We start from the raw sequence: 17,840 nt of genomic DNA, 5'->3' as shown, positions 1-17,840 counted from the left end.
TTGGAGGACAGATCGGTCACGTGTACTGAGCACGGTGGGATCGTGCACAGGTTCCCGGTCGTGCGCGATGTTCCACAGGGGTCGGTGCTCGGCCTCCTTTTGTGGAATATCGGGTATGGCTGGGTACTGAGAGGTGCCCTCCTCCCGGGCCTAAGCGTAATCTGTTACGCAGACGACACGCTGGTCATGTCCCGGGAGGGAGTTTTGTTGAGTTTGCTCGTCTTGCTACCGCTGGGGTGGCGCATGTCATCGGCAAAATCAGGAGATTAGGCCTCGACGTGACACTCAGTAAAACCGAGGCCATGTGATTCCACAGGCCGCGGAGAGTGTCACCTGTCGATGCCCATATCGTGGTTGGAGGCGTCCGTATCGGGTCGGGTGCAGTTGAAGTACCTCGGCCTCATTCTGGACAGTCGTTGGACCTTCCGTGTTCACTTTCAGAACCTGGTCCCTCGTTTGTTGGGGGTGGCCGGCATGTTAAGCCGGCTTCTTCCCAACATCGGGGGGCCTGACCAGGTGACGCGCCTTATACGAGGCGCCCGCGTGGGGCCAGTCACTGGCCGTGGGGGTAGCGAAGTTGCTGCAACGGCCGCAACGCACCATCGCGGTCAGGATCATCCGTGGTTATCGCACCATCTCTTTCGAGGCGGCGTGTGTACTGGCTGGGACGCCGCTTTGGGTCCTGGAGGCGGAGGCGCCCGCCGCTGACTATCAGTGGCGGGCTAACCTTCGTGCCCGGGGCGTGGCGCGTCCCAGCCCCGGTGGGGTCAGAGCGCGGAGGGCCCAATCTCGGCGGTCCGTGCTGGAGTCATGGTCCAGGCGGCTGGTCGATCCTTCGGCTGGTCGTAGGACCGTCGAGGCGATTCGCCCGGTTCTTGTGAATTGGGTGAATCGTGACAGAGGACGCCTCACTTTCCGGCTCACGCAGGTACTCACTGGGCATGGTTGCTTCGGTGAGTTCCTGCACCGGATCGGAGCCGAGCCGACGGCAGAGTGCGACCATTGTGGTTGCGACTTGGACACGGCAGAGCATACGCTCGTCGCCTGCCCCGCATGGGAGGGGCGGCGGCGTGTCCTCGTCGCAAAAATAGGAAACGACTTGTCGTTGCCGAGTGTTCTGGCATCGATGCTCGGTGACGACGAGTCGTGAAAGGCGATGCTCGACTTCTGCGAGTGCACCATCTCGCTAAAGGAGGCGGCGGGGCGCGTGAGAGATGCACAGGCCCGCCGCCATCGAGCGGGGTCCAGGGAGGCGAATCTGGCCCAAGCCCTGGCCCTCTAAGTGTTTCGGATCTCCCTCACATGTCGGCCTGGGGACCGGCGAAGGGGGCCTAAGAAGACGATGTGCAAGCTGATCTGCACACGTTTTACGCATGAGCATCCGGGTGATGGAAGGCCGGCTATCCTCAACCCACGCTGGTTCAGACCCGCGGGATATTCCGTAGGATAGACCATTCTAGCCGGCGCCATCTAGGCGGGCTTCGGAAAGCCTGCCGACCGAGAGGGCTGGTGGTCGTGGTGCCGACGACCGCCAGTCCGGCGTCCCGAGGGGGAGGGCGATGGGAGAGATGTGCTCCGCACTAAACGCTTCACTTTCCCCCCTTTGCCTTTTCATGAGCTCTGTCTCATGCGAGGTTTGGATGCTGGTTGTTGAGCGACAAGAGGTTTTAGTCGGTTCGACTCCGACATGCCCCGCCCTCCATCCCCAGTGAAGGGCGGAGTCCGGCGATTTCCTCTTGACAAAAAAAAAAAACGTGTGGCACTCGGGAACTGCGGCGGTAAAGCTATTGCATAGCATTTTTTATCAACTTATGACATTATAATTAGACAATGATAATTGAATATTAAAACAATAATAAAACAAGACCACGCTATATTAAACCTTAATAAAGGCAAAACCTTAACTGTCCCCTTCATACTCATAAGCTAAACCGCGCGAGCGGTCGCCGCGCTCAAGGCCCGCGATAAAAGCTATGCAATAGCTTAAAAATGTATGAACTTGTAATAAAATCTCCTTGGCTATACTATTTGTATCTGGCTGGTTTTGGTATCATTAAAAGTTTAAGTTCGAAAGAAGATAATTCCAAATTAAAATTAGGAAGATGTGTGATTTTATTTATTTTTCGTACTGTCAAGATGAGTGAATCTAATGAAGATATTCGATACATTTTAAAATTTTACTACAAAAAAGTTAAAAAAGCAACGCCAGCCGTGAAAAAATATTGCGATGTTTATGGACCTAGTGCAGTGTCTGTGAGAGTAGCACAAATTTGGTTTAAGCGTTTTCAATCCGAAAATTTTGATGTCAAAAATGCACGTCGCTCTGGTCGCCCTATTACGGATAAAATCGATGCCATTTTTGAAAAAGTGGGGCAAGATCGGCATATCAGTAGTTATTTTGTTTGTAATCGTCGTGCCCTAACGGATAAGACGTCCGGTGCATTCGTGTTGAAGCGATGCACCGGTGTTCGAATCCCGCAGGCGGGTACCAATTTTTCTAATGAAATACGTACTCGACAAATGTTCACGATTGACTTCCACGGTGAAGGAATAACATCGTGTAATAAAAATCAAACCCGCAAAATTATAATTTGCGTAATTACTGGTGGTAGGACCTCTTGTGAGTCCGCGCGGGTGGGTACCACCACCCTGCCTATTTCTGCCGTGAAGCAGTAATGCGTTTCGGTTTGAAGGGTGGGGCAGCCGTTGTAACTACTTGAGACCTTAGAACTTGTATCTCAAGGTGGGTGTCGCATTTACGTTGTGGATGTCTATGGGCTCCAGTAACCACTTAACACCAGGTGGGCTGTGAGCTCGTCCACCCATCTAAGCAATAAAAAAAAATTAAAAAATAAAAACGACGTAACTGAAAAACTGGGAATTGACCACAAAATAGTTATGGCGCATTTGAAAAAAACTGGGTACACAAAAAAGCTCACTGAAAGAAACCTAATGAACCGTGTACTCATTTGTGATTTTTTATTACGACGTAATGAAACCGAACCATTTTTGAAGAAGCTGATAACTGGTGATGAAAAGTGGATCACGTACGACAAGAACGTACGAGAAAGGTTGTGGTCAAAGGCCGGTCAGGCTTCACAGACTCTGGCAAAACCTGGGTTAACTCGCAACAAGGTGATGCTGTGTGTGTGGTGGGATTGGAAGGGCATTATACATTATGAGCTGTTACCACCAGGCCAGGCCACCATCGATTCTGAACTCTACTGCGAACAACTGATGAGATTAAAGCAAGGAGTTGAGAGAAAGCGGCCGGAATTAATCAACAGAAGGGGTGTGGTTTTTCATCACGATAACGCTAGACCTCACACATCTTTAGCCACTCAGCAAAAATTAAGAGAGCTTGGCTGGGAGGTGTTAATGCATCCGCCGTATAGTCCTGACCTTGCACCTTCAGATTTTTACCTGTTTCGGTCTCTTCAGAATTCTTTAGGCAGTGTCAGGTTAACATCACGAGAGGACTGCCAAAACCAATTGTCGCGGTATTTTGATCAGAAGCCCCAAATTTTCTATAGCAATGGGATCATGTCCCTACCTATAAGATGGCAAAAGTTATCGAACAAAATGGTACCGACATACTTTAGTTAAATGCGAATAAACTATATTAAAAAATGTTGTGAATGTTCTTAAAAAATGCGAAGAAACTTTTTCCCCAACCTATTATTATATAGAAATAAAATAGTAAACAATGTTTACAATAAGTGAGCTGTTTAGGCTTACTATACTATTTGACATTGGACGGTAATGGGTAAATTAAGTAAATGAAATTACAAATTTTACAGCGCCCCCCTAACCCACATCAACGCCCCCCATTTTTTCCTGGGCCCCTTAACGCCCCCCTCTAGGTTTCAAACGCCCCCCAGGGGGCGTTATCGCCCACTTTGAGAAAGACTGCTATATACGAATGCACCGGACGTCTTATCCTTTAGGCCACGACGACTTCATGCAAAAATTATTAATAGTATGTTTTAAGTTAAGACACTTGAAAACTTATTCTTCTCGGTATGCAATACCGATTTTAAATTAGACTATAATATCTTCTTAACATACAAAATAGCTATATACACATATATTTGAGATGGCCGCGACTCGCGATATATTTTTTTAACTATCCGCGTAGGCAGACGAGCATACGACCCACCTGATGGTGAGTGGTTACCGTGGCCCATGGACTTCAGCAATGCCAGGAGCAGAGCCAAGCCGCTGCCTACCGCTTAATACTCTCCACAAGCCTCGTTTGAAGAAGGACATGTCATAGCGCCCGGGAAACACCATGGGGGGGAGCTCATTCCATAGCTGGATGGTACGTGGCAAAAAAGACCTCTGGAAACGCACTGTCGATGAACGCAGCGGTTCCAGATAATGTGGATGAACTCTGCTTCGATGGCGGGAGGTGCGATGATAAAAAGGAGATGAGGGGATCACCTCAAGCAATTACTCAGAGCACTCCGCATGTAACATACGGTACAAAATACAAAGGGAACCGAAGTCCCTCCGCAGGCCCAGAGGTTCCAAACGATCCGTGAGAATGAGATTATCGACAATCCGAACGGCCCTCTTCTGTATGTAATCAAATGGAAGAAGCTGGTATTTCGGAGCCACGGCCCAGAAATGGGAGTAGTACTACACGCGAGGCTGGACTTGTGCTTTAAAATGCAAGTCTTTGTTCAAGCGTAAAGTACCGCTTCGCTCTGTTGAGGAATCCCATTATTTTGGACGCCAACTTGGCTTTGCCTTCCAAATGACTCCGAAACTGGACATCGCTCGAAATGCGACCCCAAGTATCCCGATACTCTCGGAAGGTTGCAGGGATACTCCTTGGAATTGCGGCGCCATGACAAAGGGGTCGTTCTTCGCAGTGAACGCGCAAACTTGTATCTTTAACGGGTTTGATTTTCATTTTTAATGCACAATAAATAATTAATTGTAGGTATGCAACATGTATAATCTGTAACTGTTAGCTTTCAGGTTAGCCAACAGATGGCACTTAAATATAAAAATAAACACCACACATAATTTTATTGATTAAAATGAATAGTTTGAATATTATAAAAATAGATTATCATTTCAAAATCATACATTTTAATTATTATCTTTAATAATTTCCATACTACTAATAAGGTAATGACGTTGCGTCGTTTAATACGTTGTTCACTTGGAGTCGCTAGCAGTTCCGTTGTATTCGATCGCGATCTCCGTAATACTCCGTATACTTCAGTGCCGCTTAATACGTTGTGCTGGGTATACGTTATTTTGTATAAACGAAATAAGAGTTTTTGAAATAAATTTCTTTATCAAGGCGCTACAACTAACTCGAATATCACAATCAAGTGCCACCAAATCAAAATCATCATAATTATTTTATAATAGATAAAATAACTTAAGTGACAAACTAAGTTTACGAAGGCTTGGGACGTACTGTTACAACGACAAAATGGCGTTCAGGACTAAACGCAAAGCATTTTCATTTCACGATAAATTGAAAATATTACAATATTACGACAAAAAATCACAAGATTACAAAAAATCTCAAATAGCAGCTGAACTTGAAATTCCTGTCTCAACACTATCGACGATTGTAAAATACAGGGCTGATGTAGAAAATAGATGTAAAAACATAAGTGGTGCATACTTAAAACGAAAGAAAAATAAAAGCGGTAAATATGTTGAAATTGAGAATGTTTTGATCGACTGGATCGTCAGTATGAACGCCCAGAATATTCCCCTGGACGGGCCAATGATGAAACAAAGAGCTTTAGAAATCGCTAAAGAATTAGAAGTCTACGATTTCACGGCTTCCAGTGGTTGGTACAGTCGTTTTAAGCAGCGCCACGCGTTCTCGTTAAACAATGACTTTGACAGTGATGACGGCTCCGACCTTACTTACGAATCCTATCAAGAACTAGTCAAAGACTATGAACCGTGTGATGTTTTTAATGCTGATGAATTCGGATTGTTTTACAAGCTAATGCCAAACGACATGTCTACTATAGTAGACAAGATATGTAAAGATGGTACAATGCCAGAAGAACGGTTCACAGTATTGGCATGTTCGAATTCTATTGGATCAGAAAAATTACCACTACTCATTATTGGTAATACTGAAAATTCAGATAAAGACTTGCCCTGCCAATATCAAGTTAACCCTAAGTCTTGGATGACAAAACTGGCTTTCACAAACTGGTTATACATTCTTGACGAATATTTTGAAATTCAGGGGAGATTGGTGGTATTGTTCGTCGATGAGAGTCCAGTGCATCCAAAGGACATAATCTTGAATAACATAAACTTGGTTATCATACCCCCTGAAGCTGAACATGAAATGCCTATGTCTCAAGGCATTATTAAGGTTATTAAGCAGAATTATAGGATCAAATTGATTGAAAAATACAAGGAGGGACTAGCTGTTGATTTTAAACAGTGCTTGAAATACCTCACTGATGTCTTTGAGTCCATTAAAGCTCATACAATTCAATCTTATTTTAAGAAATCCGGTTTCGGAGACTATTATGAGGTTGATGACGAGGATGACGAATACAAAGAACAAATACTGATGAAATACCAAGACTATTTGTATGTTGATTATGAATTAGCGACGTGTGAAGTAGAAAAAGGCGTTAACCAAGAATCAACATTTACAGATAATAATATAAAAGAAAAAGTTAATAAAATCATCATTAACAATGGTGAAACCATTGATAACAAATCAGTTACGGCGCTTCAAGCGGTCACTACATTGAAGCATTATTTAAAATCTTTAGATTCTGAAAATGGTCTCAACAATTTGTCTGTAATAGAAAGTATAATTTTAAGCTCGATTTCTAAAAATAATTCTATGTAGCAGCATTTATATTATGTGGAGATGCGTATTTTTTAAATTTTTAGTTAAATAAATCAATAATCTAGTCTCAATTTGTCCAAATTTATTTTAAACTATAATTATGCAATAGATGGGATAAGAATTCAAAATTGTAAATACTTCCTACAGCTTGGAGGTAATTTTGGATTACTGTTTTACAATAATACCACTTTTACACAACACTGAGGGCCACCGCACGGATTGAAACTGTATTCTAAAAACCGCTTGGCATAAAGGTCTCGTAACCAAGCCATAAAATATTCCAAAAAACAACTTAGAATTGTTGTCGAGTGTGAAAATACCTCACGTTATTGACTATTAGTGACCTTTTCGTGCTATGAATTTTGCTTATTAATTAATACTAGCGACCCGCCCTCGCTTCGCTTCGGAAACATTAAAACACACATGAAACCAAAAAAAAAAATTAAAAAAAAATAAAAAGTAGCCTATGTTCATCAGGGACAATGTCGGCTTCTAATGGAAAAAGAATTTTTCAAATCGGTCCAGTCGTTTCGGAGCCTATTCGAAACAAACAAACAAACAAATCTTTCCTCTTTATAATATTAGTATAGATTCCAGTAGACTGATGACAATACAGTAATTCGATTACTTCGCTACTGGCTATAGACCTCCTCCAAGCCTAGCTACGACGCCTGGTCCTGTGCTGCCTGCATCCAGCGGATGCCCACGAAACTCAAAAGTTCGTCAGTCCATCTTATGCGAAGCTTACTCACGCTGTGTCCTTCGGTAGGTACGCGGTCGCCTCTCTAGAAATTTTCAGTTCAATCATTCATTTGTTCTACGGGCAATGTACCATGTCCACTGCCACTTCAACGTCGCAATCCTTTAGGCTATGTCGTATACTATGGCTTTCTTGCGAATCTCCTCATACCTGATTTGATATCGCAGGGAACCTACAAGCCTAGCCTCTCTCTATTGCTCTTTGGGTGATCTTGAGCCTTCTGATGACGCCCATTGTGAGCGACCACGTCTCAGTACCCTAAGTTATCCCTCGTAATCTATCGACCGGATAAAAAAAGAAATTAATTGTTAATTCGTTTTGCTACTCAAGCATGATGTAAATCAACTTGAATAACTGATCGTAAATTCCGAGATCTAGTTTTGGTTAAGCAGCACTAAATTCAAGCTTGATCTGTGAATTTCTTGCCAGCTATATAGTTATTGTTTCTTCGTAAAATTTAAATGCTAACCGTTATTGTACGAACTGTTACAGGCTCAAAAATCAAAGTTTTTCAGTGTTTTTCTAAAAAGAAATTGCAATTTGTTTTGTGTTTTTCTCAAAGTTGAGCTAAAAAGTCAAGTTACAAGGGGCCGATAACAAAAAAAGCTTTATATGTCAAAATTCAACCATTTTGAAATATCATTCTCGTCGTCAGAGAGACGTCGATATACATAGCCTAATTTCGAGTTTATCAGCACTTCCGATTGAATTTGTTTTAAACCATGGGCTTAGCCACTGTAATTCAAAATGATGCTCATTTCCAGACTGAAATGGCTAACGCTGGAACCAAGTTAGTCGTTGTGGACTTTACAGCAACTTGGTAAGTAAACTTTGATCAAAACTTCGAGTCATTGCCTATTGTATTTGTAAGCTATTTTATTATATGGTTTGTATAGGTGTCCACCGTGCCAAAGGATTGCCCCTTTTTTCGAGCAGCTACCAGCAAAGTTTCCGAGAGCAGTATTTCTCAAAGTAGACGTAGACAGATGCGCCGATACAGCGAGTGCTCAGGGCGTCAGTGCAATGCCCACATTCATTTTCTACAGAAACAGGGTACGTTCTAGAAATATCTAAGCTAGAATTAACTAGCAAGAAAATAAAACTTATTGTTTCATTAGAAATGTTCCTCAGTGCTTAAACATAACTTCGTTTTCATTATAGACCAAAATCGACAGACTAGAAGGAGGCAATACTACTGTACTAGAAAACAAAGTTAGACAGTATTATGGCTCTGATGTTGCAGAAGAAGATGAAGACAATACTGTTGCTGGACATGTTAGTTGAAAATATTTACTCAAATTTCATATTATCTTTCTTATTTATTACAATTCAAAATACGGACTATCCTCTCAATGTATAGAATTGAGTTAAAACCCTTTCATATAAGTAATAGACAAAAATCTACATACCCAAAGTTAGAACATAAATTAAAACTTTTATTACTATTTTAATGTTTTGTATCACTTCAAAATATTATGTATCAAATATGTATTATGTATCATGTTGTTCTACCTGTCAAACTTTTAAAAGAGCACATCAGATGAGCTTAAGATCATCACATAATTTTCAACATAATCTTCAGTATGTTGTTTTAATTCTGTGGTATTTTTATAAGGATGTAGGCTCAAGATGGGATACATACCTGTGTTTAGAAGTGTTCCAGGTTAGCATCATATATTTCCTGATAGCTTTATGTTTAAATATGCAAGCGTTACAAATGCAAACCTTGAGACATACTGCATAAGCGAAAATAATCTAAATAAAAAATGATATGATGATGCCAGATTAAACGAATTTTTTTTAATAATTACTAAAACTCATGAAAAGTGATGAAAATATTATTATGAAATTAACAAAAACATGTAGAATTTTCATTTTACTACTTTTTAAAACATTACAATTTTTTCAGATGGATCTTATTACATTCATTACCAAGAGTGAGTGTGAATGTTTAAATGAGGCTGATGATCATCCACTTGCCCAAGCACTGACAAATGACAGGGGATACCTTGCTAGTTACTGTGATGAACAATTGATAATCAATATATCATTCAATCAGGTACTTTATGCATGCATTTTAGGAACAATATATTTGCAATTATTACTATTAAAAGATATGTTTATATTTACTGGTGGTAGGACCTCTTGTGAGTCTGTGCAGGTGGGTACCACCGCCCTGCCTATTTCTGCCGTGAAACAAATGCGTTTCGGTTTGAAGGGTGGGGCAGCCGTTGTAATTATACGTGAGACCTTACAACTTATATCTCAAGGTGGGTGGCGCACGTTGTAGATGTCTATGGGCTCCAGTAACCACTTAACACCAGGTGGGCTGTGAGCTCGTCCACCCATCTAAGCAAAATCTCATTTAAAGAAAGAGCTGTCATAGGTTAGGTAGGTTCAGTCATTGACAAGATTTTATTTCAATCTTAAGATGTTTGTGAATGCACTGTGGATTACTGCAGTGGTTCCAGCTGTACAACTAAAGTTAATTCACACCATTCACAGATCTACCACAGATAATTCTTGACTTTTGACACAAGATGTGGTGGCCTGTTTCAAAAAAACTGATGACGAGTATACTTTGCCAATCCCCTTTGCTATCGTCGATTAACAGTCGGAGCAGCAGTCGTTCATTTCAACTTTCATACTATTTCTATTCAGGACTTTGGTGATCCACCTGAAGTCCCCCAGGAATTCTGTAAGCTGGTTACTTGGTCAAAAGATGCAAAGACATTCAGAATATTGAGGCTCACAGCGAGAACTTCGTTTTTGCTCTCCAAAGCCTTAGCCCAATAATGAGTGAGGTACATAGATTGCTTTCTGAATGTCAGAATACTGAATCTGTATGGTTTGAAAACATATATGTGTAAAATAGTTGTTATAAAATTTTACAATACACCTACATCATCATTATTCGAAACTAAACATAATATGACAAGCTTAAATTAGTAATTTACATATAACTTAAAAATTTCAGCTAGTAAAACTGCATTCAATAAAGATCAAAGGTCCAGCTGACAAAGGACCCAAATCTATAAAGTTATTCATCAATCAACCCAGAACTTTGGACTTTGATCAGGCTGCTGGTTACTCATCAGTGCAAGACTTAGAGTGAGCTCTTTTTTTATTCTATTTATTATGCTAGTATGGCATAGTTATCACAAGATGAGTTCTGCTACCCACCTTAAAATATTCACAATTCTGATTCTCTACCTTTGTGATGAAAGTCACATGACGTGACTTAAAGAATTGATGGTAGTGCCCATCTATGGAGGATTGTAACCTATAACTGGTATTCAAGAGTAAATAAGTTTGATAGAAAAACAAGGTGAATAAATACAATGATACAGGAAATAGCATTCATACCTCTTTATAAATAGTATGTTAAATAGCTAATGCTAATTTAATCACATAAGATCAACAATCTGCAAAAAAATGATCATGAAAGACAAGACTGCCTGATATCATATTTATTTTCAGGCTAACTCCGAGCGACTTGGAAGGCAATCCTGTACCACTTAAATTCGTCAAATTCCAGAGTGTTCAAAACATTCAACTGTTTATAAAAGACAACCAGTCTGGTGATGAAGTGACAGAAATCAATCACCTTGCCTTCTATGGGTCACCAATCTCAACAACTAATATGGGTGAATTTAAAAGAGTAGCTGGCAAGAAAGGTGAAAGCCATTAAGTTGTTTGCAGTAGTACTTTATTTTGGCACACTAGACAATGTTTTTAAAATTTCTAACAATCTGACTTTGTACAAAATGTAAAATCTTATTGAAGACATGGGTATTGTGTAGAGACATCTTTTACCCAACATTCTAAAGAAAAGGGTGGTTGAATAAATTTCATTCATAGCAAACCTACCAATGTAGAGTAATAACAAATATTTTATATACTTATTTCCGTAAAGAAATGGCCTTTTTATTGCTGATTATTAAATTTTGCAATCTACTGCATGTAAAACAAAAATGATTGCAAAATACATATATTGTGTAGTAACAGTTCCACTCTGTAATTTAGAATTACAATATTTGAAACACAGCATAGTGAAAATTATTCTAAAACTGTGTCAAATAGTAAAGTATGAATTTTCTATTATATAATAATATATTTTACCACATATTTAATAAATATTTTATAAGTAAGGAGGTCATTCCAGAGGCCAGTTGGTTAAACACAATTCTTAACACAAATTTGTATATTTCAATAAAAGAAATGTATGTAATGTATAACTTATTTTATTTATTATTAATGAACATTTTAGTCCTGCTTTAGTTCATATATTTGTATATATGCTTCAGTAAGTGTAATCATTTGAGGTAAAATACTGGTAACATGAAGATCTTGCATCTCATACCTGTGACAAAAAATTAATTTTCAATACTGGCAGTAATGTTTTTATTAATATACTGGGAAACACGCTATTCTTGGTTACGACCGTGCCATAGGCTATCTTGACTACAATCATTAAAATCTTGGAAGGAGTTTCAGGCCTAGGGTCGATCCTCCCCCGAGGTTTTCGAAACTAGGAGGAGCATCGAATATGTGGGACTATGACTGAAGAAGTTGATAAGAAAGACCTAACAGAACTTTGATATATTCTAAAATGCAATTTCCTAGAAATATGGGAATAATAGCGAAATTCTCGAAAAATACTTATAAGGTGAACATGTGGTCTTGAAATTATTAATACGGATATTTACAGAATAACCAGCATGGTAGATACTGACAAAACAAAAACCTAACTGCATTAAAAATACTGACTATAAAATAAAAAACAACCTCTATAATAGGTACCTCTAAAATACTGACGTGAATATTAGTAAGCATTGAAAAATACATAAATTAAAGATGGGTGTGGACGCTTTAAAACCTTTTTTGTGATCAAATATCTTAAAAGACAAGTAAAGTGTTGGCATAATTGTATTGGTACTCCGCATCACTCAAGCGGATAGCGCACCCCTGCCATGAGTAAATATGTAATAATTACCACTGCTGTGTAGGCTTATGCAACACGTGAGCTCTGTATGTCCCTTTCTCAGGTGTTCCATCATGAACAATGTTACCAACCAGTTCGTATATTGTTTTTCCGTTATGTTTCGCCTTAATTTCCGCAGTCAGTATATCGCCAAAATCGACGTTTCTAAAATAAAATAGGTTAATTAATTTAGACAACTAACATTGTTGTGAATGATGGACATTTTAAAAACACTTCTATGGCCAGAACAGAAAAGCGTTGCGTTTTGCGAATAATAATGTTCAAAATGCCAATATCATTAAATTAATAAATAAACGCAATTTTTCAACTGTTTTGATAATTTTAAATTTAGTTAAATTTGTTATTTAATACAAGCTTAAATCAACTATTTTCTATCAAATAAGATCTGAACAATAATGACTCACTTGACAGGAAAGTTTACAACTGTAGGATTCTTTTCAACGAAAAAAGTATTTTTCGTAAACCTTTTTATGTAAAGAATTAGATAAGGAGGCAGCTGTGTTATTTCAAATCTTTTCAAAAAGTTCTCTTTATAAGTCTTGTATTCTTTTGATGTTTGACCATTGAATTTTGACAACAGCTGGTAAAGATTTACCTGTAATATCACAAGAATGTTAAAAATATTCAAGCAGAAGTTTCAAATAGTTTTTATGTTAAGTTTTTTGTTTTAAATCCTATTTAAGTGGATGTGAATTGATATAAAAAAACCAGTCTTAATAAAAAAATAAAAAAGTTAGTGAATACAATTTTTAAATTGCAACAATACTAGGTATTTTCACCTGTGGAATAATATTTTCGCGGAACTCATCAGTGAACAATGGCGTTGGAGGCAAATCACATGTGAGGTACAAAAATGGAGACTCAGTGATCATTTCATTGTACTCTTCACTGCTAAGATCGACTTTAGCTGCATCATCAGCATCCGGCGGTGGCAACTTTCTGAAAATTTCAGTCTGTTCAGAAATTTTTGACTGCATATAATGATAGATTAAATGTTAATTATTTTGAACTTTAAAAAATCAGATGCTTAAATCTTACCTTGTATAGATCCTCATGTGACCCAGAAATGACTTATAAATTATGGAGCTATTTGGCTTCTTTGTACCATTCAGTGCCATGTGTAATGAATTTAGAAACCAAGACAGAAAGTCTATTGGATCACCTGAGCAAAAATTTATTTATTTATAAATTTTTATTATTATTATAAAACAATATATAATTAAAATATAAAACTGATCAATCAATATTCATACTTTTTAGCATAATATACAGAAATTACACTAAGAAAGCATGTTCGTATATCCAAAAAACTACTAAAATCTTACTCTGCTTAATAAACTGATATCGCTTCTTAGACCACAGCACAACAGCCTGCAACATCTCGTGAGGAGATACATGTGCTTTAAAAGCACGGGGGTTCCATAGTTTGCGTAATAATTCACCAAATCTTTGTACAAGTAAAAAAGACGAGTCCCCTGGTGGTCTTTTTACACTAGCATAGTTCTCTTCTCTCAAAAAGTAGTTACGTAGGGGACGTACTTGTGACAAACACTAAAATCATAAAATGAATTTAGTATAAAACTGTGACAATATTAAGACTTTGTAGCACTGTGTAATTATTCACTACAAATATACATAATGGTTAAAACAGAATCAGTTTGACTGTAACGCATCTACTTTCACAGATCGCCGGCAACAAAAATATAAGTCGCATTTATCATACAATAAAAACAGTACATATCATAAAATGTATTTAATAAAAACATATACTGACCTGCAAAATTACATTACAGTAATCATTGGCCTTGATATTATTAAGGCCTACAATGCCAGGCATATACATTGTGCCATCAATGGCTCGTGACATCTTTGTGTTAGTATCTATAAGCTTGATCTGTTCAGGTGTGAATGTTGGGTTCAAAACATATTTGATGTCATTCAATGAAGAGTCTAAAATGTGAAATTGTCTTTTTTTATGACTGTGATAGGTAGATTAGCTCCCGGCTCATCTGATGCTATGTGATTACCCGCATCCCTATAACAGGAGTTCTAAGTCTCAGTTTTACAGTACAACAGTAGCTGTCCCCTTCACCAATGCACATTATTGCTTCACGGCAGAAATAGGCAGAGTGGTGGTACTTACAAATGCAAGCTCTTAAGTCACCCTTAGAACAAATTATAATTTATGCAAGTTTATTATAATCACAAGATGGATTTGATACATTCCTTCACCAACGAAGTGTTAAATACATATTAAAAAAATTGGTACCTGCCAACAGAATTCAAACACCACCACAGTTGCACTGCCCAATACAAATGCACTGGGTGTCTTGTCCATTAGACTATTACAAGTTTTAAAGCTTTACTGTACTTCTAGTCATTGATACCTAAATTTAAGCTTAAAAGTATTTTACTTGATTCCATTTTGGTGTATAAAATTTTAAAAATCAGTCAAATTTTCCTTATTATTAATTTACTTACAAAAATAAAGTCTAACAATTTATTTTAAGTTATCGCATGTGTTAACAACTGTAAAATGCACCAATTCTTAATCATAATATTTTATAAATATTTTCAATGCACAAAATCATCAATTGACCGAATTCATTTATATCTTATTATTATTTTATTTATAATTAATTTATATCTAACATAAAAGCTATTTTAGCTAACCAAGTTAAAAATATGTAATTTACCAATAACTTCATAATTGTCAGGAAGACAATAGAACTTTAATGTGTTAAGATTCAAAAATACATGGTGTCCATCAGCCACTGAATGTGTGTAGGCATGAGTGTTGGTGCCTCTTCCCTGGAAAGTAGATAGATTTTAATGATTTTTTCGCAAGTGATTAATTCAAATTTATGCCTAAGTCAACATAAATAACCTATCTTACATATCACTACAGCAAAGAACTGGAATGAAATGCCAGGAACAACACTGGCGCTCATAAAAATCGTCATCATGAAAACAAGTAACTTGCCTGTAAAAAAAAGTTCAAGCCTCTAATCACCAAAGCCATGACAATTGCATAAATATTTTGTTACCTGAAAATATTTACCGCACACTAAGCAAGCGTAAACATTGATTCTAGTCAATGAAACCGAGCACAATTTCTCAAAGTCAAAATCTAAAACATGCCGATTGATAGTATCCAGGTAAGGACATTGAATTTGTTGAGTTTTCGAATATCGTCCTGAAAATATAATAATACTTTGATTACAAATAGCAGTAGAGTGCAGAATCATAGAAGGTTAGAATTGCATTATCAAGTACCTTGTTTGTCAGTCCCATTTTCATCAGTTATTTTGCGTTTTCTAGATTGTTCTTCAGTCATTTTATTACTATCATAGACTTTAGACAATGTAGTTAAATGAAGAATCTGAAATCTAAATGTAAAATGTAAATATTAATCGTTAAATGAACTTTTTATGGGATTTTATGATACGGTAACTAAGACCTTTAGGTCAGGTCTTAATTAAATTTATATTCTTATTTTTATGAAAAATGGTAATACGAAGTGGTATGAAATGAAATGAGATAATATAGTATGAAATATGAAGTCGTCGTGGCCTAAAGGATAAGACGTCCGGTGCATTCGTGTTGAGCAATGCACCGATGTTCGAATCTCAGGTGGGTACCAATTTTTCTATTGAAATACATAACAAATGTTAACGATTGACTTCCACGGTGAAGGCATAACATCGTGTAATAAAAATCAAACCCGCAAAATTATAATTTGCGTAATTACTGGTGGAAGGACCTCTTGTGAATCCGCGTGGGTAGGTACCACCACCCTGCCTATTTGTGCCGTGAAGCAGTAATGCGTTTCGGTTTGAAGGGTGGGACAGCCATTGTAACTATACTTGAGACCTTATCCATCCTCCAAAAAGTTCACTAAAAAGTATCAGTAAATGACCACTATCATAGTGAGATTATATTTTATACCATATCATCTCATCTCATTTCACTTCATATTATCATTTTTCATAAAAATAAGAATATAAATTTTATTAAGAGTTGACCTAAAGATCTTAGTTACCGTGTCATAAAATCCATTAAAAAATATTTTAGTAGGAGTATGTGTTCTATTTTCGAACTGGAAAGGCAAAAGTATGATACCATACAGCCTAATCTTTCATATTTTTTTGCTTATGATAAATGATTATATGAAATGAAATGAAGTTGATTAATTTGGAACAATAATCAATTGGCATGAAATGAAACGTAATGAGATGAGATGAAATATAGTCTCAGTAAAATGGGAATTATTTTCTGAGACTTTTTCAATGGACTTTTAAAAAGATCCCGAGAAGCTACATTTAACGGCTTTGTTGCATATTCATACATTTGTGCACTTTCAAAGGTATTATACAGTCAATTAACCACCATTATTACGCATTTTAATCTGAAAAGACACTACATAAATTAAATAAAACAATTGACACTGCTACGCTCATAGATTAATATTTGAAAGCTTCGCTCCTCGAATTTCCGCCAAAAAGTTATTATTTTGCCAATATTGTAATTATAGAGTAACTTGGCAATTTTTGGTAATATTTAGGCCTTGTCCGCACAGCGATATTTCACCGCGCGATTTTTTTCTCGTAATTCTGTAACACATTTAATATTATAGAAGTATCCGCACTGGCGGGAACGAAATCGCGCGGGAAAAAAATCTGTGACTTGATGCAAATTGAACGCGAAGCGGTGCGATTTATTTCCGCGCGAATATTTTGTATCGTGTAGAGTAAGTATGGCTATGTTCGCACTGTGGAATAAAATTCGCGCATTTCGCTCATAGTCCTACAACCTCGCTATTGAAAAGATGTAGTAAAGTAGTTGTAGTAAATTATCGAATGATATTTTTGTCATTCTGTAATAGCCAAAAAACTTTTTGCTGTATTTTCGCACTCTTGATATTTTATGTAGAAAAAACTTTCATGGGTCTCAATGCCGTAAGTGGGTGAATCCAATTCTCATGAAATATTTTGATACGTTTGTTACGCCATCTTAGCATTAGATAAATTAAAATTTTTGTTCGGTTGTCCATTTTACACGTGCGTCTCAGCCGAGAACTTAAATAAACTGACGAAAATAGTACAAAATTTTATTCGCAGTGCGTACTAGGTGTAATGTCGATCGCGGAATTTAATACGCGCGAATAAAAACCTCGCGGTGAAATATCGCTGTGCGGACAGGCCCTTACTTTATAC

At 37.8% G+C, this 17,840-nt stretch overlaps 3 protein-coding genes across 3 annotated transcripts; 2 read left to right on the top strand and 1 right to left on the bottom strand.

The window, feature by feature from the left end:
* The first annotated feature begins 4,609 nt into the window (after positions 1–4,609).
* Positions 4,610–6,930, top strand: LOC101739834 (tigger transposable element-derived protein 4). The gene is made up of 2 exons (XM_004928733.2): positions 4,610–5,273; positions 5,389–6,930. The coding sequence occupies exon 2, from the start codon at positions 5,453–5,455 to the stop codon at positions 6,857–6,859; it is 1,407 nt and encodes a 468-aa protein (XP_004928790.1). The 5' UTR covers positions 4,610–5,273; positions 5,389–5,452; the 3' UTR covers positions 6,860–6,930.
* A 1,337-nt stretch (positions 6,931–8,267) lies between these two features.
* On the top strand, positions 8,268–11,854 carry LOC732882 (thioredoxin). The gene is given in 6 exon segments (NM_001046883.2): positions 8,268–8,439; positions 8,516–8,672; positions 8,781–8,894; positions 9,529–9,678; positions 10,597–10,730; positions 11,100–11,854. Coding segments are annotated over 6 exon segments (864 nt in total). The 5' UTR covers positions 8,268–8,341; the 3' UTR covers positions 11,311–11,854.
* LOC101740684 (ubiquitin carboxyl-terminal hydrolase 39) lies at positions 11,848–16,083 on the bottom strand. The gene is made up of 10 exons (XM_004928570.5): positions 15,901–16,083; positions 15,672–15,820; positions 15,321–15,435; positions 14,399–14,574; positions 13,950–14,175; positions 13,663–13,786; positions 13,404–13,563; positions 13,029–13,219; positions 12,616–12,768; positions 11,848–11,982 (listed from the first exon to the last, which is right to left on the bottom strand). Exons 1-10 carry the CDS (start codon positions 15,959–15,961, stop codon positions 11,886–11,888), a joined length of 1,452 nt encoding a protein of 483 aa, XP_004928627.1. The 5' UTR covers positions 15,962–16,083; the 3' UTR covers positions 11,848–11,885.
* Positions 16,084–17,840: the final 1,757 nt, after the last annotated feature.

Source organism: Bombyx mori, chromosome 15, assembly GCF_030269925.1.
Source record: "Bombyx mori chromosome 15, ASM3026992v2".
Lineage (NCBI taxonomy): Eukaryota > Metazoa > Arthropoda > Insecta > Lepidoptera > Bombycidae > Bombyx > Bombyx mori.
Note: the sequence above shows the minus strand (reverse complement) of the source record. Positions and strands in the feature narration are given on the sequence as shown.

Bases quoted from the DNA above. Each gene is read 5' to 3' on its own strand.
- LOC101739834 (XM_004928733.2), top strand. From the start codon at position 5,453: ATGGCGTTCAGGACTAAACGCAAAGCATTTTCATTTCACGATAAATTG.
- LOC101740684 (XM_004928570.5), bottom strand. From the start codon at position 15,961: ATGACTGAAGAACAATCTAGAAAACGCAAAATAACTGATGAAAATGGG. The intron at 15,436-15,671 runs GTAACAAAATAT...TCTACTTTCCAG, and splicing joins TGTGCGGTAAATATTTTCAG to GGAAGAGGCACCAACACTCA. The intron at 14,575-15,320 runs GTAAATTACATA...TTCACATTTTAG, and splicing joins TGACAATTATGAAGTTATTG to ACTCTTCATTGAATGACATC.